The sequence below is a fragment of the Cornus florida genome, unplaced genomic scaffold (assembly GCF_030987335.1).
Source record: "Cornus florida cultivar Cherokee Brave unplaced genomic scaffold, ASM3098733v1 CherokeeBrave_3.0.0_Hap2_Chr07, whole genome shotgun sequence".
Lineage (NCBI taxonomy): Eukaryota > Viridiplantae > Streptophyta > Magnoliopsida > Cornales > Cornaceae > Cornus > Cornus florida.
The window spans coordinates 77,810,958-77,837,256 of NW_026775577.1; the positions used below are offsets into that span (position 1 = coordinate 77,810,958).

Genomic DNA, 26,299 nt, shown 5'->3' on the forward strand with positions numbered 1-26,299 from the left:
ATCTCTCTCTTTTTAGAACAGTGCTAAGCTTTTTCCGGTGAAATCCTTCAAGAGTCATTCTTCCAGCGGTCTTGCAGTGCTCTTTGTTGCTTTCTACCTCAGAGGTTAGTTTTGTTCCTTTTTACTTTCGGCAGGCTTCTTTTTACCCTTTTAGATCCTTCAAACACTTCCACCATAGTTGTAGATCTAGATGTTCTTCGTATGATACTTAGACTTCCTGACAACATCCAAGTTAGGGTTTGCCCTAAGGATGTTAATATTATGACCGGTGCCGGCCTCCTTCCCGGCGAAGTTTTATTTTCAAACCTTCAACTGAATGTCGTTAGGTTCCCTCTGCACCCCTTCTTTAATTATGTCTTCAATAGACTGGGGATATCCCCCCTGCAGGTAAACCCCAATTTCTTTAGAATCATATCTGTTATGCTACTGTTGATTCGTGACAGAAGTCTGGACCTTGACCTCATAGATCTTTTTCTGTGTTATAAGGTCAGTAAGATCCGAACTAACGAGCCTTTCTACCACCTCTACCCGATCGACAAGATGTCCATATGTACGGACACAATCAAATCTGAAAAGGGTTGGAGGGATAACATCGTGGGCATTAGTGGGGCCTGGTCTTCGCTGGCTGCAGAGGATTACCCAATCCCGAGCGCCTTTGGCGTTTGTTCTGTTTCCTCATATAAGAAATTCAAATCTCACAAAAACGATTGTCCCTGCGAAACATGTGTTCCTCGCTTTTGTACTTTCTTATGCCGCTCCTTAGGAATACCTTGTGATGACTTGAGCTACAGTATTTGCAGGGATAGGAGTAATTACTTGAAGAAATACGTTCTGAACGATATTCCTTCCTGCTCAGACCTCCTCACTTCAGACAACCTTCTAGCGCTCTCATCCCTCGGCTGTACCATGAGCAGGCTTCAGATTCCATCCTTTGGCAGGAAGAAAAATACTCCCCCAACCACTTCTGCTGCTGGGGCAACCTCCTCTCCTGCATCAGCCTCTTCCTCAGCCACCATCTCTGACACCATCCCGAGCACGGTGGCTATTGATTCTGTTGTCAGCACCCCTGCTACCAACCCGAGCGCGTCTCCACAAATCACTACAACCCCTGCTGCCGCTGGGGGCGCTCGGGACAAAGAACGAGGCAAAAGGCCTCATCCTGACGGTGGAGTCGACCCTGAGGAGGAACCTCTTATAAGAAGGACCCGGGTCTCTGGGCCGTGTGCTCTCTTGCATCGTCCAGTCAGAGCTCCTGCCTCCTCCGGGCCTGTTGCAGCTGGTGCCTCTGCTTCTGCTTCAGCCTCCCCTTCTCTTCCCACTTTACCACCATGGGCTCCTCGGTACACCCGAACGGATGGGACGTTCGTGAAGCCGAACGAGACCATACTAAAGGATGGCCAGACCGCCATGGCGTATTATAGGAGCATGTGGACTCCGAAAGACCTTGAGGCGGCGAAAGGTCTATCCCAGAAGGATGTGTTCAGCCGCTTTCCCCAATCTGCCATGGAGGTGACTTTTATTTTCCAACTCATGAATCCTCTCATATTATTTGGTCTTGCCTTCGTCCGACCAGACTATCGGTTTAACCATTATTAATGTATATCTATGCAGACTTTGTTCGGAATGATGGCTATGCAGAAGCAGGTTGAAATGGGGAACGCCAGGGCCCGTAAGTTTTCTGATAGCCTGGAGGTGGCCAATAAGGAAAACGACCTTCTCGCCAGCAAGAATACCGAGGTATTGGCTCGGCTTGAAAAAACCGAACAAGAAAGAGATGTCTTGAAGAAGGAAAATGACTCTCTTCAGGATGAGAAGGATGCCCTCCAGCTTGAAAAGAGTGTCTGGCAGACTGAGCGTGATTCAATCAGAGACGAATAGGCAGAGCTCCAGCGCCTTCTGGCTGATGAACAGTCTGCTCGGATGGCTTTTGAGAAGAGAGCTCTGGACGAGCGTACTGCTCTGATTGATACCATCAGCAGAGTGAACGGTGGGATGCTGGCTCTTCATGCTCGGTTCTCAAGGGTCGGCGCTCTTAGATATGCTCAAGGATTCCGAGAAGGTTTCTCCGACCGAGTTCCGGATGAGGGACAGACTAGCTCAACTCCAGATGAGGTCGATAAGGATTTAGGGATTGACCCTCTGGGGGTCTATGTTGACCCAGAACCCACCGAAGCGGAGCACATATTTGATGAATGTTAGGACATTGCTTCCTCTAGGATCACTACAGCTCCTCCTACCGCTCTGCCTCTAACCGCTCCTCAATTGTCAACTGTGGTATCTCCCATAGCCACTGCTGACGTTGGCCCCCAGCAGAATGACTCTGTTATTCATCTTGATTCCCCACCTCGTGAGGGTGAGATGGCTGATGGAACTGAGGAGGCGGACCGGCATAACCAGGAGGCTGTCGGTACTGGGGCAGCTAGCTAGGACTCCTCCGGACTCTTCGATTCCATACTTTTTTGTAACAATATGACTTGAATACTTCATTTTTTTGTAAATCCAATGCTTATCATGAATGAGATGACATAACTCTTTTTCTCTTTTTCCTTTGTGTTACGCTCTGTTCAAACCCATTTTCAATATATATATACCTTTTCTCTCTTTTTTTTTTTTTTATATTAACTTTGTCGCGTGCTTGTTTATGGCAAGTGCTTGGCGTTCGGCTTGTGGTGCCAACTGCCACTTATCTTGCTTAAGTGCCTGGCGCTCGGCTAGAATGCCACTTGCCACTTGGCTTTTCATTTTTTAGCAAGTGTCTGGCGTTCGGCTTATGGTGCCAGCTGCCACTTATCTTGCTTAAGTGCCTGGCGCTCGGCTAGAATGCCACTTGCCACTTGACTTTTCATTTTTTAGCAAGTGTCTGGCGTTCGGCTTATGGTGCCAGCTGCCACTTATCTTGCTTAAGTGCCTGGCGCTCGGCTAGAATGCCACTTGCCACTTGGCTTTTCATTTTTTAGCAAGTGCCTGGCGTTCGGCTTATGGTGCCAGCTGCCACTTATCTTGCTTAAGTGCCTGGCGCTCGGCTAGAATGCCACTTGCCACTTGGCTTTTCATTTTTTAGCAAGTGCCTAGCATTCGGCTTATGGTGCCAGCTGCCACTTATCTTGCTTAAGTGTCTGGCGCTTGGCTAGAATGCCACTTGCCACTTGGCTTTTCATTTTTTAGCAAGTGTCTGGCGTTCGGCTTATGGTGCCAGCTGCCACTTATCTTGCTTAAGTGCCTGGCGCTCGGCTAGAATGCCACTTGCCACTTGGCTTTTCATTTTTTAGCAAGTGCCTGGCGTTCGGCTTATGGTGCCAACTGCCACTTATCTTAAGTGCCTGGCGCTCGGCTAGAATGCCACTTGCCACTTGGCTTTTCATTTTCTTTTTATTTTTAGCAACCCATTGAAGAGGAAAGTTATTTTTATAAATTTCAGGAATTTGCACATTCATACGTACTTGATTGACAACAAACAACACCCAATAAAGCCGAAACTTAGCTTTTATTGGTAGTACCTATTCAGAGACATGGCATTCCAGGGCTTGCTGACCAACCTTCCCGCCATGGTTTCTAACGTATATGCTCCCTTGCCTATGACTTCTGCAATTCTGTATGGGCCTTCCCAGGGTGGCATCATTTTTTTGACTATCCCCACCTTTCTTTTCAGAACCAGATCGCCAGGGGCAAAATCTTTGTGTTTCACTCTTTTGTTGTGACTATTCGCCAATACTTGCTGGTATGATGCTAACCTTATTGCTGCAGCGTCCCTCATTTCGTCTATCATATCGAGGTTCAATCTTAACATCTTGTCGTTCTGATCTCGACTCCATGCTAAGCTTCTAATAGTTGGGACCAAGTGCTCAACCGGCATAACTGCCTCGGTACCATATGCCATTGCAAACGGGCTCTCCCTAGTCGGCCGCCTTGGGGTGGTTGTGTAAGCCCATAGGACGTTCGGGAGCTCATCCAACCACTTCCCTTTATGGTCCTCCAGCTTCTTCTTAATGCAGGCGAAAATTGTTCTGTTTGTAATTTCTGCTTGTCCATTGGCCGGAGGATGACTTACTGCAGCTAACTTATGATTAATTCCATACTCCTCCAGCAGCTCTCTTACTTGCTTGCTGTCGAGGTTCGTGCCATTATCCATGACTATTGATCTTGGAACGCCGAAACGGCAGATAATATTGTTCCAAATAAATCGTCTCACATGAGTCTGAGTCACGCTAGGATATGGTTCTGCTTCCACCCACTTAGTGAAGTAATCCGTGGCCAGTAACACATACTTGTTCTGAGCTCTTGCCGTTGGCAGAGGACCGACCACATCCATCCCCCATTGCGCGAAAGGCCATGGCGAGGCCATTACGTGCAATTCCTCAGGTGGTTGGTGGATCAATGGTCCATATCGTTGGCATTTATCGCACCTTCGAGAGAACTCCTCCGCATCTCTTGACATGTTCGGCCAGAAATACCCTTGTGTCATTGCTTTATGCGCTAACGATCTTCCCCCAGAATGATTGCCACACACACCTTCATGAATAGCTCGCAATACCTGCTGCGACTCTGCGGGGTTGACACACTTCAAGTATGGGCCAGAGTAGGATCTTCTGTACAGCTGGTTATGCACGATGGCGTATTTTGTAGCATTCTTTTTGAGTTTCCTAGCTTCATCCCTTTGCATAGGCAAAACGCCATCTCGAATATAAGTAATGATGGGGTCAATCCAACTCGGTTCATACGGTATGACGTTGACTTGCCAAGGGTCAGAGTCCAAAGGTTCTTCGAAAATAAATGGCTGGGTTAATATTCCTATTGGAATCACCCTCGCCAATGTTTCACCGGAACTCGAAGCACTACATGCTAACCGGTCCGCATCTGCGTTTTGTTCCCTCGGTAACTGTATGAATTCAATCTTTGCAAAGTCCTTGGCTTTATGTAGAACGGCAGAACGATATGCCTCCATCATGTCATCCTTGGTCGCGTACTCACCATTTACCTGCCGAACAATCAACTGTGAGTCACTATAAACAGTCAAACTTCTGGCCTGTAGCTCTCTGGCCAACTTTAACCCATTCAGCAACGCCTCGTATTCCGCTTCATTATTGGTGGCTCGGAACTCAAGTCTGAGTGGTTGACTCAAAGAAGTACCCTCTGGGGTTTGCAGTTTAACCCCAATTCCAGCCCCCATCTGGTTAGAGGAGCTATCCACATAAAGTTTCCAAGAGCCGCACCTGAGGTCTTCTTCCGTATCTTCAGAGTCACATTCTAGCAGGAAATCGGCTACCGCTTGTCCTTTGACAGCTGTTCTCGGCTCATATGTTATGTCAAATGAACTTAACTCTATGGCCCACTTTGTCATTCTGCCCGAGAGTTCTGGCTTGTGCATAAGCACTCTGATTGGAAAAGTTGTTAGAACAGCTATAGGGTGGGATTCGAAATAATGCCTCAACTTTCTTTTTGCATTTACCAGTGCAAGTATCACCTGTTCGGCCTTCGAGTATTTTCGTTCTGCCTCGGTCATTGTTTTACTGACATAAAATACCGAGTGTTGCACGCCTTCCTTGCAACGAATCAGAACGGCACTTGTCGCAACACTAGATACTCCAAGATACAAAAATAACTTTTCTTCTGGATCCGGGGCTGACAGGACTGGTGGATTCTGCATATATTCCTTCAAATGGGTCAATGCTTGTCGTTGCTCATCTCCCCAAACTTGTCTTCCATGACTCCGAATCGTGTCAAAGAACGGCTTGCAGCGGTCTGACAATTTTGAAATGAATCGACTTAATGCAGCTATTCGTCCTGTGAGGGCTTGCACCTCTCTGATCGTCTTTGGCTCGGCATTCTTAATCAAAGCCTCTGCTTGAGCGGGGCTAACTTCGATGCCTCTGCGGTTGACCACGTGTCCCAAAAACTGACCGAAACTCACACCGAACGAGCACTTGGTTGGATTGAGCCTCATCCCATATCGCCTCAGCACATCAAATATATCTTGTAGATGTTTCAGATGATCATTCTTCTTCCTACTCTTTACCACCATATCATCAATATAGACTTCCACAATCTTTCCTATTTGATCCTTGAAAATTTTGCTAACAAGTCTTTGATAAGTTGCTCCCGCGTTCTTTAGTCCGAAAGGCATAACTTTGTAGCAGTATGTCCCTCGCTCGGTTACAAAAGAAGTTTTTTCTTCATCTGCCGGGTCCATAGGGATCTGATTATAACCTGAATAAGCGTCCAGAAAGGTTAAGCGTTCATACCCGGTGGTAGCATCCACCATTTGATCAATCTTTGGCAGCGGGAAGCTATCCTTCGGACATGCTTTGTTCAAATTGGTGAAATCAATGCATACTCGCCATTTCCCATTCTTCTTCTGCACGACAACGACGTTGGACAACCAATCAGGGTAGTGTACTTCTCTGATAAATCCCGCATCAAGCAGCCTATCAACTTCCTCGGCTATGATTTGGTTGCGTTCTGGAGCAAATCTTCATTGCTTCTGTTTTACTAGTTTGAGGTTGGGATTGACATTCAAGGAATGACAGGATACGGAGGGATTAATTCCAGGCATGTCTAGGTGACTCCATGCAAATACATCGACATTGTGAGACAAGAAGTCAGCTAGCTCTTGCTGCTCTTCCCTGGTCAGTCTTATTCCTACTCTGGTAGTTCGTTCTGGCCTGGACTGATCGATCTGCACATCCAGAAGGGGCTCTTCGGTCAAGTCAACTGACTCCTCCACCCTGTTCTGCTTGGGCGGAGGTTCCTGTAATTGCTATCTGGGGCTTGCCGGTCGGACGGGCGCCTTCCCTTTCCCAGCATACTTTAGTGTGACGGAATAGCACTCTTTGGCTGCAACCTGATCCCCACGAATGTCTATCACCTTATTTCCATCGGGTCCGAGGCACCTCATGACCTGATGCAAAGTTGAGGGTATTCCTTGGACTCTGTGAATCCATCCTCTTCCCATCAGGAGATTGTACGAGGGGTGAATCTCTACAACCACAAAAGTTTCCATAAGAGCTCATTCTGCAGCTTGAACTTCTACTTCCACCATTCCGACGGGCTCCACCCTCTTGCCATCGAATCCTAACAAGGGATTTCCAGTGGGCTTGAGCCTCTCTGGTTTAATCTCGAGCCGATCAAATGTGTCCCTTGGCATGACATTCGCACTGCTCCCGGGATCGATCAGAACTCTGCGCACCAGGCAGTCCGCCACTGTCAAACTGACTACCAACGGGTCTTCATGGGGGATTTGAACACGCTGCAGGTCTGTCCTGTCGAACTTTATCTGTATCGATGTGATCTGCTGGTGTAGAGTATTCACACTGCTGACCCTTTTCTTCATTTGTGCCTGCCGTAGGCGCGCTAGGAGCAGCTCATCTGAATCTTCGCTGGGCTCGGGTCGACCGTGGATAGCATTGATTATACGAACTGGTTGTGAATTGTGGGAGCTTTGTTTATGGCTCCTTTTTACTTGTTCCATCGGTCGATTCTGCTCTGTCGCCGAGCCTTGAACATAACTCGCGAACTCCCCTCTAGCTATCAACATCTCCACTTGCCTTCTCAAATTCCTGCATTCATTAGTCTGATGACCGAAATCGGAATGGAAAGCACAATGTTTAGTCTGATCCCTCTGTTCGAGGGGTTGCCTAATTAGCAGTGGTGGATGAAACTTATCTTTGTTCTCCTGATATAGCCTCGCTAGAGTGACCTTCAGCGGAGTGATCAGCTTTTCCTCCCTGAACCTCTTTTCTGCCTTCCAGGAGGTCTGACGCTGCGGCTGAGCCTGCTTCTGCCTGATCTTTGCCTTGGACTTTTCCTCGGTCGACACGAGCGACGCTGTCCGAGCATTGGCTGCCTCCTCTTCTTCTAGGCGCACAAAGCCGTCGGCTCTTTCATTGAGTTCATCCATAGTCGTCGGCGTGTTCACTACCAGACTGGTATGGAACGGAGTGCCACGTGTCATGGCTAACTTGAAGGCTTGAACCGCTGTAGAAGGGTGGCATTCGATCACCATACTCTTAGTGAGATTAAACCTGGTGAGAAAAGCCTGGAGACGTTTATCTTTGTGCTGTCTCATTGTGAATAGGTTTGAGATGTCCTTTGGCGGACGCTTGTTCCCATAGTACTGACTTATGAACCGATCGCACAGATCTCAGAAGCTACCAATGGAGCTCCTAGGCAAGTTCTTGAACCAGCTGAGCGCCGGTCCAGCTAGGCTTGTAGGGAAACATTTGCACATTAAAGCGTCGTTTTCCGTATTCAGGGCCATCTTCAACTGGATATGGTACACATGATCAATCGGATCGGTTGTTCCGTCAAACAGAATAAATACTGGCATAGCAAACTTCCTTGGATGCGGGGCATTCAGGATCTCGTCAGTGAATGGTGAATCAACCGTTCGAGCCACGGATCAGAGTGCTTCATTCTCTCTTTGGCGCCCAGTGGTAGCTCTGTGAGCTACGGTTCTGCTCTCCGAACCGCGATGAGTGATTGTAGCCATGGAGGGCCGGTAGGACGGATCGAACGACCGTTCCTCTATGAGCTCTCTTTGCCAAGGCGACGCAACTTGGCGGCGATCAACCTCTATCACCTCCTCTCGGTTGAACCTTTCCCGATGCGGATCGAAGGTCGTGGCTTCGTTCTGTCTGATCTGCTCATGTCGCGGATCAACGTGAGTCGATCCTTCGTGATCCTCAACTCGACGAGCATTTGGCGGCAAATCATCCATCCTCCTTTCATCACGGTGGAGAGCTGACTGACTGTTCTCGTCCTGCTCGCCTTGATGCGCGATATTAGATTGAACACCTCCTTCTCCGGCCGGAGGTGGACGCGAAACCGCGGGCATTTGCTGATGTTGCATTCCAGCTTTCAATTCTGCATTCTCTTTTTTGAGAGCCTCGATCAAGTTCATCAACTCCTCAAGCTTTGTTTGCTGGACAGCCTCCATCGGATTGGAGCTTTCACCTATCATTATTCCTGAACGGAGTAAAGGCATTAATCTCAAGTTCACGAGTAGATCCGAGCTTCGTGAGTGGGAATTTTTCAGATCTGGTTTCGAATTCTCCGAATTATGCTCACGGTTGACGAGATCTGAATTGTCCGAATTCTAAATCCGTCAGATCCTGCCATAATCGAACAACTCGTTGTTGCGTAGATCTGAAGCCACTTCTGCCAAAGCAACAGGAACTAAAATTCCTCCAGAGTAGGTCACAATCGCTCAGATCTGGATCCAACTCCCAAAGATCGAGTCTTGATCACCCGGATTGGTCTGAATCCACGCGATATTAATCATTGATCAACCAATCTTCCATGATTCCCACAGACTGCGCCAATTGAAGATACAAGAAATTCCTTCCCTCTTTCTCTCTCTAGAATTCTTGCATTTCAACCAAAAAAATATCTCTCCTTTCTTTCCATTACTTCTCCTATTTATAGATATTTACAAATGTTAATGGACTGCTGGATCTAGGCCCGTTCCTCCATGAGTCCTGGTCATCTTTGATGGGCTTATTCGCGTTCGGCCCATATGGCAGTGTCTTTCTATGGGCCTGACCCATCTGTACGGATCGGATGTCGCGTTTGCAAGTCATATCCGGCCCATGTCATCTCGGGCCTCCTCATTATCCTTCTTTTTTTTTTTTTTTTTTTTCTTTTCTCTCCTAACTAATACTTACATTTTTTTTTTTTATCCAATCTATCCAAACACACACTAAAGTACATAGAAGAGAGATCCAAAAACAAGGACTTAAAAAGAAAGAAAAAAGAAAAAAAAGAAGAAAGGTATTTTCTTAATTCAATGTGGTAAAAATGTCATTACAAGCGTAATTAATAATTTAACATGTTACCTAAGCATAACATGTTATCTAGGTAATTAAATTACAATTTTGGCAAAATTAATAATAAACATTATTATTATTATTTTTACAAGGCAAAAAAGATTAAAAATTAAATTAATAAGTGGAAAAAATCAAAATTCGACACTCTCAAAATCCACAAAAAACATAACTAGCGGACTATCCAAGCATATACTTAATAATGAACATTACATCTTATCTATTTGGTATCAATTACAAATTTGGTCTTTATATTCCACAAAAACGTAAACGAAAGGAACATGCAAGGACGAAGACCACTGACCCGATGCAGTCTCATGGCCCACCAAGTTGCAAAAGGCCACTTAAATAACAAAACCAACTACAAGTTGCAAAGCCCATTAAAAAACAAACCAACCGACCTCTCATTTCACGAGTAAATTGATTGAAGCTACACAAAGAGTGAGTACTTACTTTTTACCATAAAATTCAAGTAATTAAATACAATTATACGGTTGGCAATGACTTTCTTCTATTCTTTCCTCAAAGTCTCCCTCTCTCTCTCTCTCTAGAAAAATAGGTTAGTGCTTGAATTTTTCTCTCACTACTGTATTACACACACTCTCTCTCTCTAGAAACTTTACTAAAAGTCAAGAAAATAGGTTGAATAGATCATAGGATGATGAGGGAGAGGGTGAAAGCATGGGAGTGGAAAGCAAGGCTGAAGGACTTTGTATGAACATGTTCCCATACATGAAAGGACTTAGATCATTCAAGAGAGAGTAGGCATGTGGGTCAGATGACGGCGAGAAGAACCCACACGGTATAGGAGCTAGAGTCGCCGGCGCCGGCGACAAGATCCCCGGAATCTGCCCCATTTCGACCCCTTCAAAACTACCCATCAGATCACCAGTTCTTTCTCTCTCCTTGTCTCTCTCCTTCGGGCTCGTCCTCTCTATGGAAGCTATCCTGGCCGCCGGAGAGATATCGCCGCCGCACGCAGCCGGAGAGATATCGCCGGAAGAGGACGAAGCGCCGGTTAGACGTTGCACCAAGTCTTTGTAATCGCTGACGGTGGTGTGGATGACTTTTGGGGAGACCGAGAAGATTATCAACGGCTGGTTTCGCTGAGTCGTGAACGCCTGCTGCGGCGGAGGACGTGGTTGTGGTTGTGGTTGTGGTTGTGGGGCTACTGGTGGCTTCTTGATCTTGTACGAGTCTTTATTGACTTTAAGTGGGGTGGGACGAGGACCCTGTAGTTCTCTTCTCGTCGGAGATGGCCTGTCGGCGGAGTAAAAATCCGGCAGGTCCATGATTAATGAAAAAAGCAATGGTAGGTGGGAGAGAAAAAAAGAGGGGTTTTGTAGATAAGAAGAAAAGGTGCATGTATGTGTGTATTTTTTGTGACCATTTAACAGCAAATAAATGTAAGAGGTGACGCAATGTAAGTGCTGACCCCAAAAGTGGACTTTCGAGGAAGGGAAATGTTTCTGCGTAGGCTTCGTGTTTTGGTCCTATGTTTGGGCTGTGTGGTCAATTATGTAAATAAAATAAGGTAAAGTATATTCGTACCCTTTGAAATTTGACAAAAGAACATTTAGAGAAAAATTTACTTATTTTTTGAATAAAAATATCATCTAAAGGTTCAAAAATGGATAAAGACACCCCTTTACATGAAAAATTGACCAAATTACCTTTTGACAATTTAAGTGACTTCTTTAACTTTACAATTTAATAAATTGGATCAATCTACCCTTATGAATAATTTATGCATAAAAAAAAATTAAAAAAAACACTTTATATTTTTCACTTTTTTATTTTTATTTTTATTTTGTTATTTACATTATAAATGTCCCAACTTCTTAAAAATGTAGACAGCTAAAATGATTTTTTGATTCAATACATATATTTCAAATAAATTATATTTTATTATTACTTTTTTTCTTTTTCTTTTTTATTTTTAAATTAAGATATTTAATTCTTTCATCTAAAAAAATCAAACTAATCTCTTTTCCTTAAAAATAAAAAATATGGTACAAGTATAACTTTATGCATCTTAAATTATATATCAAATATTATGCATTTCTCAATATAAAAGAAAATAGGTACTAGTATAACTTTATACATCTTAACTTTATGCATGCCTTTGTTTTATTATTTTTTTCCCTTTTATGTTGGAAAATGCATAATATTTTATATATAATTTAAGATACATAAAGTTATACTGGTACCATATTTTTTATTTTTAAGGAAAAGAGATTGGTTAAAGTTTTTTAGATGAAAGAATTAATTTAAAAATAAAAAAGAAAAAGAAAAAAAGTAATATCAAAATATAATTTATTTGAAATATATGTATTGGATCAAAAAATCATTTTAGACGCCTACATTTTTAAGAAGTTGGGACATTTATAAAGTAAATGACAAAAAAAAAAAAAAAAAAAAAAAAAGTGAACAATATAAAGTTTTTTTTTTTTTTTTTTTTTTATGCATAAATTGTTCATGAGGATAGATTGGTCTAATTTATTAAATTGTAAAATTAAAAAAGTCTCCTAAACGATCAAAGGGTAATATGATCAATTTCTCATATAAAGAGGTGTCTTTGTCCATTTTTGAACCTTCAGGGGGTGCCTTTGTCCAAAAAATAGGAAAGTTTCATCTGAGTGTCCTTTTGCCAAACCTCAGGGGGTATGGCTGTACTTTACTCATAAAATAAAGAGTTAAATGTTTTTTTTTTTTTTTTTTTTTTTTTTTTTAATGACATACAGAAAGATTTTATAAATATCATAGCATCAAGGTCATGAGGATCTTTGCGTGCTATCTTAAAGCACAGAGACAAATACGTGGATCTTTGCGTGCTACCTTCCTATCCAGATCTACCTTGGGAAGGCTTGGAGCCTACATTACGATAACAACAGACTATATAAATTGGTATAATGCTAGTGACAACATCCAGAAGGCATGCTTTATCTTCCACCGTAGTATATAGCACATACCAGATGTAGTGGCCCATCCCATAAGCACTCCAAGATCCAAAACCATGGCAGCCCATAACACCAAAATATCTCCAACTTGCACAACATCGCCTAAGGATAGATTATGTGCAACAGAGAGAACAAAGTCCTCCGGAAGAAACTGAATTCACCAATCCGTAGGAACATGACTCTGGGAAAGCTAGACAACAACATTAACCACCTCGTACCTCTGTCTATAAACAGAGTTGACCCAAGCCGAGGGGAGAACCTGGAGTACCATACAGATATCAAAGTGACAAAAAAAAAATGCTATCAATACATAGCATAATACAATCTCATAAAGACATAGCACCACTACCAAGATTCCAGCAACAACACTGTTCAAGACCAATTCTGTAGAACCCTTAAAAACTTTTCCATTGCCTCCAAAATATATGGGAACTGAAGAAAAGGAATTCTTGATACGCTTTAACTCGAATAAATCGGGAGGAACCTAACGTAAATCCACGGATCGGCAAGGAGAGAGAACCAAAGAACCCACTACAAAACAAAGATAACCAAAAATTCCATTTGGGAGGTAAGCCATCAAACCATTTAAAGCCATATCAAATGGACCAACATTGAAAATTAACGCAGAATGGGCCTTATCAGTCCCAAGAAGAGACCCTAAAGGTGCCAAAAAAAAATAGGCCTCTAATACAGAATACAAAATGACCCACTTAAAGGCATTAGGAGAAGTGGGTCCATAAGAGCTCCCAAGCAAGCATCGACCCAAAAAATCTCTTTCTTTGCGTTTCCCTCATGTAAGGAAAATAATAAAAAAAAATGATGTGACTGTGGGCCCAGATGCAGACCATGTGTTGACAAAAGCAATACATACGTTGTGATACCCCTCGGATCTGAGACACGGGTTGATCAGGCCCAAGCCCAAACCCGAGGGAATATCAAATAATTAATATTTTATAATGAACACGGAATACAAAATAAATTAAGAAATGAAATTAAAGCTGGAAGGAACTAAAAATAGAATCCGCAAAATATTATAATTATTAAAATCCATCAAACCCAAACTCCAAAACTCCATCAGTTTACAACTTGGGAATCCATCTCTAGTGGACCCCTATTAAACATCCAAACGGAAGATAGAACAAATGTAATAAACGTCCAGAAATAAAACTATAGAGAGAGCCCTACATCGTCGGAAGAGTGAATAGAGACCTCTGCTCAGCACGAACACGTCTAAGCCTGGAACTGTCGTGTACCTGAAAAATAGAAGTGGGTCAGGTCCACGCGCAAGTTCTATACTACTACAATCCAAACAGAGGCCCGATACGCATGTACATCCTAAACAATTCAACAATAGCTAATAGTCCGTAAATATATATATAGTCACACTAAAGGACTCTCACTGGACTACAGGCCGGTCTCAACCTGAATAGAGGTAACATGCTAAAACGCACACGAAGTGGGCATATGTACCTATACCTAAACAGGGTACACCTCCAACCATCGTAGCCAGCTACACATCCCGATGCATATACGCTCCCTAGCCATCGGTCCTGAGGCTCAAGCTCATACCGAGGCACCATAACAGTACATATATAAAATCCATCCAAAATCCCTGGTATTGCCGCTTAACAAGTAGTTGCCATGACAATACAAATCCACGGGACTTAACTTTTAGTTAATCCCATCCTTATTCCAAGTAGGTGGGTAATGGTATTGTTTTAAAACCAAACCCATCCTTAGTATGCCACCGTCCCATACCGGTGCCTACTTTCCAATCCTCCAGTAGTCAATAATACCAATAAATCAAGCATATATCAACTAAATTCCAACATCCAACATTCAATGTTAGCAGTGATAAAATAAGCATTGATAAACAGGGTCACAACAACAACATATACATACCCAATTTAAGTTGTTCCCTTTAGTCTGATATAAAGACAAAATTAATTAAAACTTCCATTTAACACCTTACAAATGACATACAGATATGTAGGGTATGTATCACAAAATCCTAACCTCTACAGTTGATACTAACTGTGATAATGTAAGCATCAAAACAATATTCACAGTATGTATGTAGACATGTTCAAATTATAGTGTTCCACAAAACCGATCTAGTGTTAAACTCAAATCCTCCTAGTATTTAAGTTCTAACAGTTGCTATTACAGAAGTTAAGATAGCTATCATCTACACCCATCCTTCCAATAATTTATACTAGCAGTGGTAAGGAAAAACGTGAACCACAAAACCACAATGCATCCACAAACATGCTTAGTCTAGGTTGAACAAGCATACAACACTATTGTAACTACCAGTTTCATAGCAAAACAGATATCATTTTAGTTTGGTTTAATCTTCATTAATCCTGGAATCATTTAAGAGTGCAAAGAGTATGAAGCCTAAGGGAAAGAGTAAGGATAGAATCTTGTCTCAGAAACTTTTGTTCAAAGTTTCAACGTCGTCTTCTTAAAAAATCCCGGCGAGTTCCAAAACCCGGTTACTGTTCATAGGTACGAAACACTGTTCCCGAGGTCAAACTCTGATCTCCACCGTTCAGATTGTGTATCACTGAGTCGTGAACCTCTCTTCCAAAATTCAGCTCGATCGGACCACGGACGAAGCGGGATCGGATGTTTGATGAAATCTGGGCAGAATGGAAAAAAAACTTGTGCGACCCAGTTACTGTTCACTAGTACGAATCACTGTTCCCGAGGTCAAACTCTGATCTCCACCGTTCAGATTGTGCGTCACTGAGTTGTAAACCTTTCCTCCAAAATTCAGCTCGATCAGACCACGGACGAAGCGGAATCGGAGCTTTGATCAAACTTTGGCAGAATGTGAAAAACTGCGTTTTTCCTTCTCCACTTCCACAAAACGTGTGCTTTGTTTAAAAAAACCCTACACAGACGTCTACCTTATACTTATAGAGTTTTCCTAAACCCTAGGTTCATTTAAGTCCAACTCACAATCCTAACCGGCCCATCCAATTAACGTAGAAACTTACGACGGCTATAATATAAAACCCTAATTTATACTGTAATTAAAACCCTAGTTAGATGTATTTACCTAATTACCCTATTCACCATTAAATACTTAACAAATAATCTAATTGAACAAAATAATAATTAGTAAACCCAATTAAACCAAATAAGACACACATAGAATAATTAAACCAATTACACTTAAACTATTAATGCCAATTAAATAATTAAAACACTAACAAGTAATTCCAATCAAATAACTAAACCAATTACACTTAAACCATTAATGCCAATTAAATAATTAAAACACTAACAAGTAATTCCAATCAAATAACTAAAAATAAATATCATTTAAATAAATTAAATCACCACAAAAGAAAACAATTAAGCACCTAATAAAAAAATAATGACACATAATCAAATAAAATGCACTTAAATAATAAATTAAATACCATTAAATACCAGGAATATCCTTTTTAAAATTAGGGGTATTACACACGTTTGGTTGATCAAAGCTACAGAAGGACGTTGACTAGATGGAGACCGAAGACATTATGGAATCTGCCGACGTCGGCGCCATCAACAAGCACCCAACGATGAAACGAAAGAACACCGATTGTGCACGCAAGTGTAATAAGTGTTTTAAAGTATGCGGGAAAGGTCCATGACCCCCAATTATGCTTAATGCAAAATCCGACCTATCAAACCTCAACAATGTCTTAAAATTGAAATTTAAAGCCTACCATCGAGAATAACATGCAACCATGATAATTTATGTAATGTGAACATTCTAGCAAGTGCAATATACATAACAAAATGCATCTCAATGGTCCATGGCCTCAAAATACTCCAAACACAAAATATGACATGCTTGAACCCTAAAATCATGAAAAATACCCTTTTTAAGCACTTTGTGAAGTCAATCATCATAAATGCATTCAAAAGACCATGTGGCCCTTGGCCACACGTCACATATGATATAAGAATAGTGTGAAAAATGATAAAACACACTTCCCATGATCAAAGCTAAAAATGACATGCTAAAGCTTTGTATTTTTCTATTTTTCACATATTTTAAGTTCAAATTGTATGAAAGTAAAGCATAAGGTCATTGGCCCCTGGCCCATCACATACATGTCAAATAAGTATCAAAAGGGTGTGTTAAGACACTTAAATGATGTTTTAATAAACCCAAAATAAAGCAAAATCATGCTAGTAAGTGCATGAATGGAAATACTCCAATCTCATCAAGCCACAAGCAAGCTTAAGGATGTTGTACATCCCTAAAGCATGGTTCTTTACCTGAAAAATGTGATACCCCCGGATTTCCGGATGCGGGTTGGACAAGCCCACGCCCGATTACCCAAGGATATCAAACCAATTAGCACTAAATGAACACAGAATACAATTAAGATAAACGAGAATAAATAAAACTGCTGGAAAGAAACTAGAATGATAATCCAAAACTGAAACCTCAGAACTAAAATTTTATAAATAAAGAATTATTCTGATACATCTAACTTCTCCATTTCTAATACAACTAGGGAATCCACCTGGTAGACCCCTAATTAAACCAATACTGGAACGCGAACAACCGAAAAGAAGTCTAATGCTAAACCATAAAGAAACCCCTACATTGTCGGAAGAATGAGAAGCCGTCTCTGCTCAGCACGAACAAGCTCTAAGACCTGGAACCGTCCGTTACCTGAAAAATAAGAGTGGGTCAGGCCCACGAACAAGTTCTATCCTAACTACAATCCAAACAGAGACCCGATACGCAGATACATCCTAGATGTCTCAACCATATCTATATAGTCCGTAATTGATAAATATATATCCACACTATAGGACTCTCACTAGACTATGCTGAGGGTCTCAACCTGAATAGAGGCAACATGCAAAAACGCACCTGAGTGGGCATAACTACCTAAGCCTAACAGGGTATACCTCAACCAACACAGCTAGCTATGCATCCTACTGCATATACGCACCCTAACCGTCGACTATGAGACTCAAGCTCAGATCGCGGTACCATAATTTATATATATAAATTCCCATCCAAACCAATGTAGTGCCGCTCAACTGTTTGTTGCCATGACACGGCATAAAATTAGGATTTAAATGTTTTAATTAAATCCCTAACCCAATTATATATATAAGTTCTCTTCAAATACAATGTTGTACCGGTCAACTGTTCATCGCTCAAGACACAACATGTACTTCGGATTTAAATGTTTTAATTAAATCCCTATCCTTCCTAATACAGAAATATAGACAACCATCCAATGTGTCGTTCAACTGTTTTAGTTGATAGGACATGAAACCATGTAGGATTTAACTGTTTTAGTTAATCCATTCCATATGTATGAATGGGTAAGAATTAGCGTTGTGACCTAATCCGTCCCTCCATATGCCACTGTCCTATACCGGTGCATACATGCAAATGATCCATAAATGATGCAACATTTTATACAGTACATCAAATAAAGTCCCCATTATCCATATAATTGATAAACACAGAATTTAAAAAAGTCATCAACTAAAAATCCAGAATCCATCCATGTAATTAAACGAGACAAAGTTTACTAATTCGTCAAGTTAAATTATAGCATCCATCCAGGTAATTGACAGAAAATATATATTTAATTCTTCAATTAATTCCAGGTTAACTTCCAGGTAAAATAAAGAATCTAAGTTTTAGTTTGGTAATTTAAATCCAAACCATAACCCAAATAACTTCAGGGTGGCGCTTACTAATACTGCCATTAACATCCAAACCTAAACCAACGTATTGCAGAAATAGTTCTAATAGTCCAGCAATTAAAGTCCAAGTAAAAAAAACCCAAGTATTAGCAGAATAATAAAAACCCAAGTATTAGCAGAATAATAACTCATATTTCATCAATTAAAATTCAAATCCCAATCCATCTAATTGTAGAACAAGTCTTGATGTTTCATCAATTAAAATTCTCCCTTACTCCATGTAATTACAGAAACAAGTGTAATGTTTCGGCACTTAACTTTCGGGACATACCTGGCCAAATTTGATAAATAAATAGCTATACTTAGCATCTAAATCCAGATTTATAATTATGCCATAATCTACTAAGTTGCTAAAATAAAGTGAACCACTTGATTTTCTTCCATCCGTTAAACACATGCAAAGTTGTTTATTTTCCTACCAATTTAAATCTATTAGCTTGCAAGTATAATTTGGACCATACAAAACATTAAACCCACTTAAACTAGTAGCTAAGAACTCCCATTATACTCCCAAACATTCCAGACTACTCAATCAATCCAAACAGCACCCAAGAAAAACCCAGAATGCGTAGAATTAACCAAAATAGGAGAGAGCCTGCTTTTAAAAGGCAAGAGTAGGCTCTTGCAAGCATGGAGCCGGCTCCATGCCATCTTGGAGCCGGCTCTTGAATGATGGGAGCCGACTCTTCAATTCCTAGAGCTGGCTCTTCATCCCTCTGAGCCTCTGATCTCCTCCAGTTCCGTTTTCCGACCATCTGCTTCAACACCGGCCACTTCCACTCCTTCTGTTTGTTTTTAAAACTGGTCCTAAGAGTCCTAAGTATGTCCAGAACCATCCCATACACTTACTTAAGTCAATTTGCATCAACTAAAAACCTTAGAACATTTATCGATCAAATATGCTTAGGAAGACTAAACACTGAAACCAAACCAAACTTGCATGGACTATAACAAAATAATTCACGCACACATACAGATAATTGATCTAGCAAACACTAAGCATTTAAGATTCAATTTAATAATCCATTAAAGCCCTAGAGACAATCTACGGATGCATAGAACACGGGCAACGGGAGAGAGAAAGGAAAGAACTTGCCTTGAGTTTCAGATTTAAAACTCTAATTCCACCGTCTCTGAATGTGCCGTTACTGTTTTAAACTATAGTCCCTTCTCTGTTGCTCTTGGTTTCACATATGAGCAACTTCTCCTTCCTCCTCCATGGTCCAACCTAGCTTTCCCCTCCTTGACAGACTTTTACGATGCTCTCTTTTTCCCAACCCCTAACCAACGTGATCACTGTATTTATAGACGTAACACACTAAACCCTAACCCTTGTTTAATTAGAGCCACAGCCTTAACATAAACCTTAGTCGGCCCATATAATAACCTAGGTTATAATATACACGGCTGCCTATACGCGAATAGTTTTCCAAAGCTATAACTGTAACTTAAATATACTACCTTGATTTTAACCTTAGAGGAATCCAAACAGTGAATTAAATTACAATAGTGAATTAAATTAAAACAAATAAACAAGTAAGCCAATTAATTAAATAAAACAAAATACTATTAATTAAAACAATTAAACAAGTAATCCAATTAATTAAAAAACACAAAACACTGCGTTTAAACAATTAATTAAAAACAAATAAAACACCCAAACAAAAGGCCAAATAACCACATAAGAATGCAAAATTACAATAAAACCTCTAAAATAAACTACCGAGACTATCCTTTAAAATTAAGGGTATTACATTCTTCCCCCGTAACAAAAGGAATTCCGTCCTCGAAATTCATGAAACGTTGAATTATATGCTTTTAAAATTCAATTCCATTCTCGTGTGGACTCAGTTCTATCAGTCTAAATATATTTTTATTCATAACTTAGCAACTAACCCATGCCTCCCTAAGTATAGTTATTTATATGTTGGCAAATAAACCATGCCCCCTTTTTGTATCTTGTTTTATACCTTTGCAAATCAACCATGCCGACAATTCAAACATGTCTTTGTTCAACCATTTACCGATTTTAAACTTAACAAAGAACTAACTCACCCATAGTCCCCCCATGCACCTCATACGCATCACATTAATTTAAAACCAACCTATCCAGATAGAATTAAACACGTCCTACATCATCCGGTTCATTTGACCAGATTCTCGATGTCCTGATGTACCTTATAATCGTCCGAGTGCATTGAAAAAAAGTGCCGATGTTAAATCGCAATGCATTCTGACAACACCAACAACAACTAATAATCCTCCATTAGTACCTTAAGCTCTAGTTGAGTAAGATAACGCCTCCACAAAGATTAACCCCAATATTTGCAGTTGACTTCCGTAATTTTCGTGATAATAGCCAGTGTTATTATTATACTGGCTAAACTTGAACTGCGAACTCAACAAAGAATAGAAAGATATGAATATTCTAGTAGTTGTTGGGAACGTCCACTTCCCTATTCCCTTCCACCAGATAGAACTTAATGCAAAGTGTGAATCACCACGTTGATGCATCTAAGTCGTCTTGTAATCCCCTCTATCCATATGCACTGATGTCCCACCAGTGCGACATAAACCAGAATTAACCAACATACCAACCAAAATCCTTACCCTTTGTAAAAGTCAGCAACCCTTCATCCGAATCCATGAAAATGTTCTATTATTTGAACATAGAGAATGTCTACAAGGACCTAGTAACCTTGAATGGTCTATCTCGATCATATTAGAAAGGGTGTCCAAATCACCACGTCCTGCTACTTGCCGATCCACCAAACAACTGCTTCATACCATGAAGCATTTTGTTTTAAACTGGGATGAACAAAGAACTAAGAGATGTGAATCTCTCTTCTTATATCCTCCTTCCCGTTAGTGAAAGTACCAACTGGTCTGGTACCACTAGCTTTCGTCTACACCCATTGCTTACATCAAAGCATCGTCAAAAGCGAACCCTACAACTGTATCTATGTATCACCAGTTAGTGATAAACTTACCGATAATAAAATCAACCGGTAATTCCATTTATCGAAAGGCAACTCATTATGACTTTTGCACACACATCGTGCACCGCTTCCTTATATAGGTGTTTGGTCTCGCCTTCCTGTCCTTGACATACCCTACTTCTTTAATATAGGTAAATGTCAATTCGACTCCATGTCTCGCTTCAAACAAATATGAAACTTTTCCCATCCTTCAGAGTCATCAGTGTCATAGTAACAACTAATTGTTGTGACTTACGACTCTAAAAAAAAAAAATTTCCACATTTTTATACAGTGTAGAAACTTTGGTTCCTCCTTCGAGTGCGACACCAACAACTCCTCCAAATGACACCCTCGTAAAAATAATGTCTAAATCACAAATAGACTAATAAAGCTTTTATCAGTCCACTATCCTCCCTCGGCGTCATGCTAATAAGTATCTACCAGCACAACATTCTCCATCCGAACCATAATGGCATTACAATGATCTTTACCTACCACATCCTGCTTAGCTTAGCAATTTTTTAATTTTTTTTAGCATTATTCCTTTCTTGCTTAGCTCCTTTGCTTGATGGCTTCTTTTCTTGCTTCCTAGCTCAATGCTCCTTGTTAAAGATGAATAAACACAATAAGTAACAAAAAGAAAAATAAAAATAAAGTAAAGACACGATCAAAAGAGTACTAATTCCTAATAAATTCCACAAATACGACCCTGCCTAATCCTCGGCAACGGCGCCAAAATTTGACGATCGAGAAAAAAGCCGCTTGATATACACCACAATAATGTAGTGAATGTGCGGTTCAAGAAAAGCCTTTTAGGTCAAGTTTAAATTTTTGAAACCACTACGACCACTACTAATAACGTAGCAAGGTGAGTAGGGATCGTCCCAAGGGATTGGAGTCGTACAAGCTTGTGGAATCACAATTAGGGTTAGTAGGTCAAGTGATCAAACAAATGGTTGGTTGATTGATTAAACTAGGGGGCAAATTAAACTAAATAATTGAATGCAATAAGGAGTAAGTAAGAGAGAGAGAGTTCTTGGGGTTTAGAGGTCACCACCAAATAATGCTTTTCTACACCCTTAATAAGTGACTAATGAGGGAAATGTGTGTTGTAATATTGATGTGTGTGTGTGTTTGGTTGATTCAATTAGCAAAGGTGACCAATTAAGCATACATTGTCTCATCAACATGTGAAAAGCACAATATATCTAGCAATTAAGTATATATTGTCTAAATAGCATGTGAAAAACACAATATATCTAGCAAGTCATTAATCCTTTCATTAAGCTCACAAGCCAAAAACACTACAAGGTTAGAGACTTATGCTACTTGCATTCAAAAGTATGGAACATCAAACAATAAGTATGGATTGTCCTCCCATCTAACAACTATGCTACCACTACACTACAATTAAGCCGATGACATGAAATTAAACTAATTAAGCTAAGGGAGAGCCACAATCCATTAAGAAATGAGCATGAACCATCTAGAAAATTACAAGAGCATTCAATTAAGCATAATATTTTGACAATCTCTAGATCTATGGCATTAATACACATAGACATGCACCAATAACACAAGAAATAGAGACAAACACATGAATATCTATTCTAGCATACATAGACATATGGATAGAATGAAATGATCAATTGGAAGCATTAAACCACATAAATCATTGAATAAACAAGATATATATATGTAAAAGTGCCAAAACATGTATTACAACATTAATCCCTCAATAATACACAAAATCAAGATGTAGAAATCATGCTTAGGGCTAACTCTAGCCCCAAGAGGATGTCTAGCCACTCATGGTAGTGCTTCTCCAACCCTCAAGGGCTAACTCCATGGTAGAGATTTGCTCCTTGGTTGATGAAGAGTCTCCAATGGTGTCTCTAGCCTCCTCATCCTCTAAGCTTGCTCTCCAAGAGTTCTTACAAGGTATGAGATGATATGATGTGATATGGTATGATATGGTGTAAAAAGTAATCCTTATCTTTATATAGGTAGGTCAAATGACACATAAAATGAGTTGGGGTCGTGCATAAAATATTCCCCAATGATTGGATAAAGGACAACTTTCAATGAGCTGGAAATTTAACTTTTTCGCACTGGAGGAAGTTCGATCGATCGAACCTTGGACTTGGATCGATCGAACATGGCTGAGATCTATCGAACTGAAGTTGGATCGATCCTCAATGGTGGCACTTTTTGGATAAAGACAAATCTGAGATATTTTGGAGATATTTTTGGGAAAAGGACAAAAGTGGTTGGTAGGGTGGTACAACTAGATAAGATCAATCATTTGGATAAGGACAAGGTAGTTCGATCGATCGAAGAATGATGTTGGATTGATCGAACTTTTGAGATCTCTAAAAATGTCATCATAGCTCTGATCCATCTTGAAGTGCTGAGATCGATCATGTTGGATCAATCGAACTTTGATCTGAGGTCGATCGAAGATATTGATTTCCACCTTTTTCTTCCTTTTGCTTCCACTTGGCTCTTTTCTTTGATTTATCCCAGAATTGCTTCATTTCTGCTCTTATTTGGCTGAGTTAGCTTATTTTCGGGATAAGTACCGAAAATGGAAATAATACGAAATCAATCTAAGATGGTAAAGTAAGATAGATAATGGTACTAGAATGCCTAAGCTTAAGGGGTTTAAATACGCACTTTTCAGCGCTCATCACACCCCCAAACTTAAATATTGCTAGTCCCTCGCAATGAACTAGAAAATAAAGGAATGAAATGAACAACTATACAAGTATGAACTGGAAAACAATAAATGGATAACGCCACTTTCGTGGGGAACACGATTGCACTTAGCACATACAACAAGCCTTTTAAACCCCTAGGTTACCCCTAGTGGACGAGTGAAGTCTCGTGAGGGTTTCCAGAAATGATACCCACCAACATTATGCTCATTCTTTCAAAAGAGGTACCAATATTGCAAACAAGCGTTGGGAGAAAACTACCTCAAGTATGGAATTTTTCAAACATTTCTAAGCAATTTCCCAAAATTTCAACAATTAGCAAGCAAGTATGGTCCTCCACACATCAAGAAAATGATCATACAAATCAAAACAACTCGAGAATCCTTTTGAGTGGACCGACATCAAATATATTGCTATCTTAGCCAACTAGAGAATTAATCACATCCTTACCCTCAAACTAGTACACAAATCTAGTACCAATCATCAAGACAAAAACTGGTCATTTTATTAAAGCTTTATTGTTCTAGGTGCGCTTATTCTTTTCACTCGATTTTTTTATTTTATTTTATTTTATTTTTTTATTTATAGGATCAAAGATGGAAGCATAGTGTAATGTGTTGATCTATTAAGCTTTCTTGCGATTCATGAGGTCGAGCGTTAGGTCAATGACTCCCAAACCAGACGGCTTTAGGGCATTAGGCGTTCAAACACCCCTACGGACTTACAAGCTCAAATCAACTAGGTTACAAATCAAGACAACCTCCATCTAATCATTTCCCACTTCTCACCTTTTGGGAGAAGTCCTCACTTTTTATTGCTTTTGTAACTTTTTTTTTTTTGAATCACGATTATTAACCTAGAGTTTGGGCCCTTCACCTTTCAACGTAAGAAGTTCAGTGCTTAATGAGGCTAGAATCCCGGCTACTTAGTGAAAAGGGGTTGTTATCCACTTTTATCAAGAATGAAAACTTTTAATGCACTACTAGCTCAATTGGGATATAACCAATTCAATAATTAACAAAGCATGTACTCTACAAATGAATGCTAGTGTGCGCCGGTGCTAGTGTAGAATTCTAAAGTGAATCTCAAAACAATCACAAAATCAAGATGATGTGGACCACAAGTTCAAGAAGATATCAAATTTTCAAAAAATTTACTCCTAAATGTCTTCCACAAGGCATACAATGAGTATTGGACTCTCAAGTCATGCAATTGTTAAATTTTAAGCAATATAGTCCTCAAAAGATCAAAATCATAGTTAGATATGGACCAATCATAGAAAATCTCTCAAATACACAAGTCATGCTCAAATTTTAAATTTAAAAACAAACACTATAACATACACTATTACCCCCAAACTTAAACGACACAATGTCCTCAATGTGCAAAGAGAACAAAATGAAAGAGTATACCGGTGCAATTAAGGTAAAGAATGGCTAGAACTGAAGTATCCAAAGTGGGTGGCATAGCCCATACTCCCACAAATTGAATCAAAACTAAAAAAAAATATAACCATATATACATATATACAAACATGCTTCAAGCTCATCAATGGTGGATTTCATCATCAATATATCATGGATTCAACATTTAAAACATGTATTGAACAAGTTGAGGCTTGAAATCACAAGATATGGCTCGGATCTTACCTCAAGTCGAGAGAGAAGATGAGAAGAAGATGGAGATGAGAATCCGAGAGGAGAGAGAGAGAATCAAAGTTTGGATCTCGCCGGAGATTCGCCGGAGAAGATGATGAAGATAGGTTAGTGCAGTGGTGACAGGAATGAGGGACAAGGGTTTGGAGGGGTGGATCGATCTAATGAATCGATCTTGAGACCCTCCAGGTCTATTTTTAAAAACTTTTCCCGATTAGTTCGATCAATCGAACTGAGATTTCAGATCGATCGAACTTTGATGATCTCTCTTCAAAGTGTTTTTGGAATTTTTGAATTTTTTTTAAAAAATTAAAAACTAAAATTAAAAATTAAAATTGAAAAATAGAAAATATTTTTGGATTTTTTGAAAAATAAGAATAAAATAAAATCTTTTTTTTTTTTTCAATATAAAATGAAATAAAGTA

The 26,299-nt window shown here is 40.2% G+C and overlaps 1 protein-coding gene across 1 annotated transcript; it reads right to left on the reverse strand.

Annotated features, from left to right (window-relative positions):
- Positions 1–10,011: 10,011 nt before the first annotated feature.
- On the reverse strand, positions 10,012–11,297 carry LOC132267324 (protein MKS1). The gene has a single exon (XM_059768470.1). It carries the CDS (start codon positions 11,108–11,110, stop codon positions 10,448–10,450), a length of 663 nt encoding a protein of 220 aa, XP_059624453.1. The 5' UTR covers positions 11,111–11,297; the 3' UTR covers positions 10,012–10,447.
- Positions 11,298–26,299: the final 15,002 nt, after the last annotated feature.

What these genes read in the sequence shown, in the direction of transcription:
- LOC132267324 (XM_059768470.1), bottom strand. Translation starts at nt 11,110, where the DNA reads ATGGACCTGCCGGATTTTTACTCCGCCGACAGGCCATCTCCGACGAGA.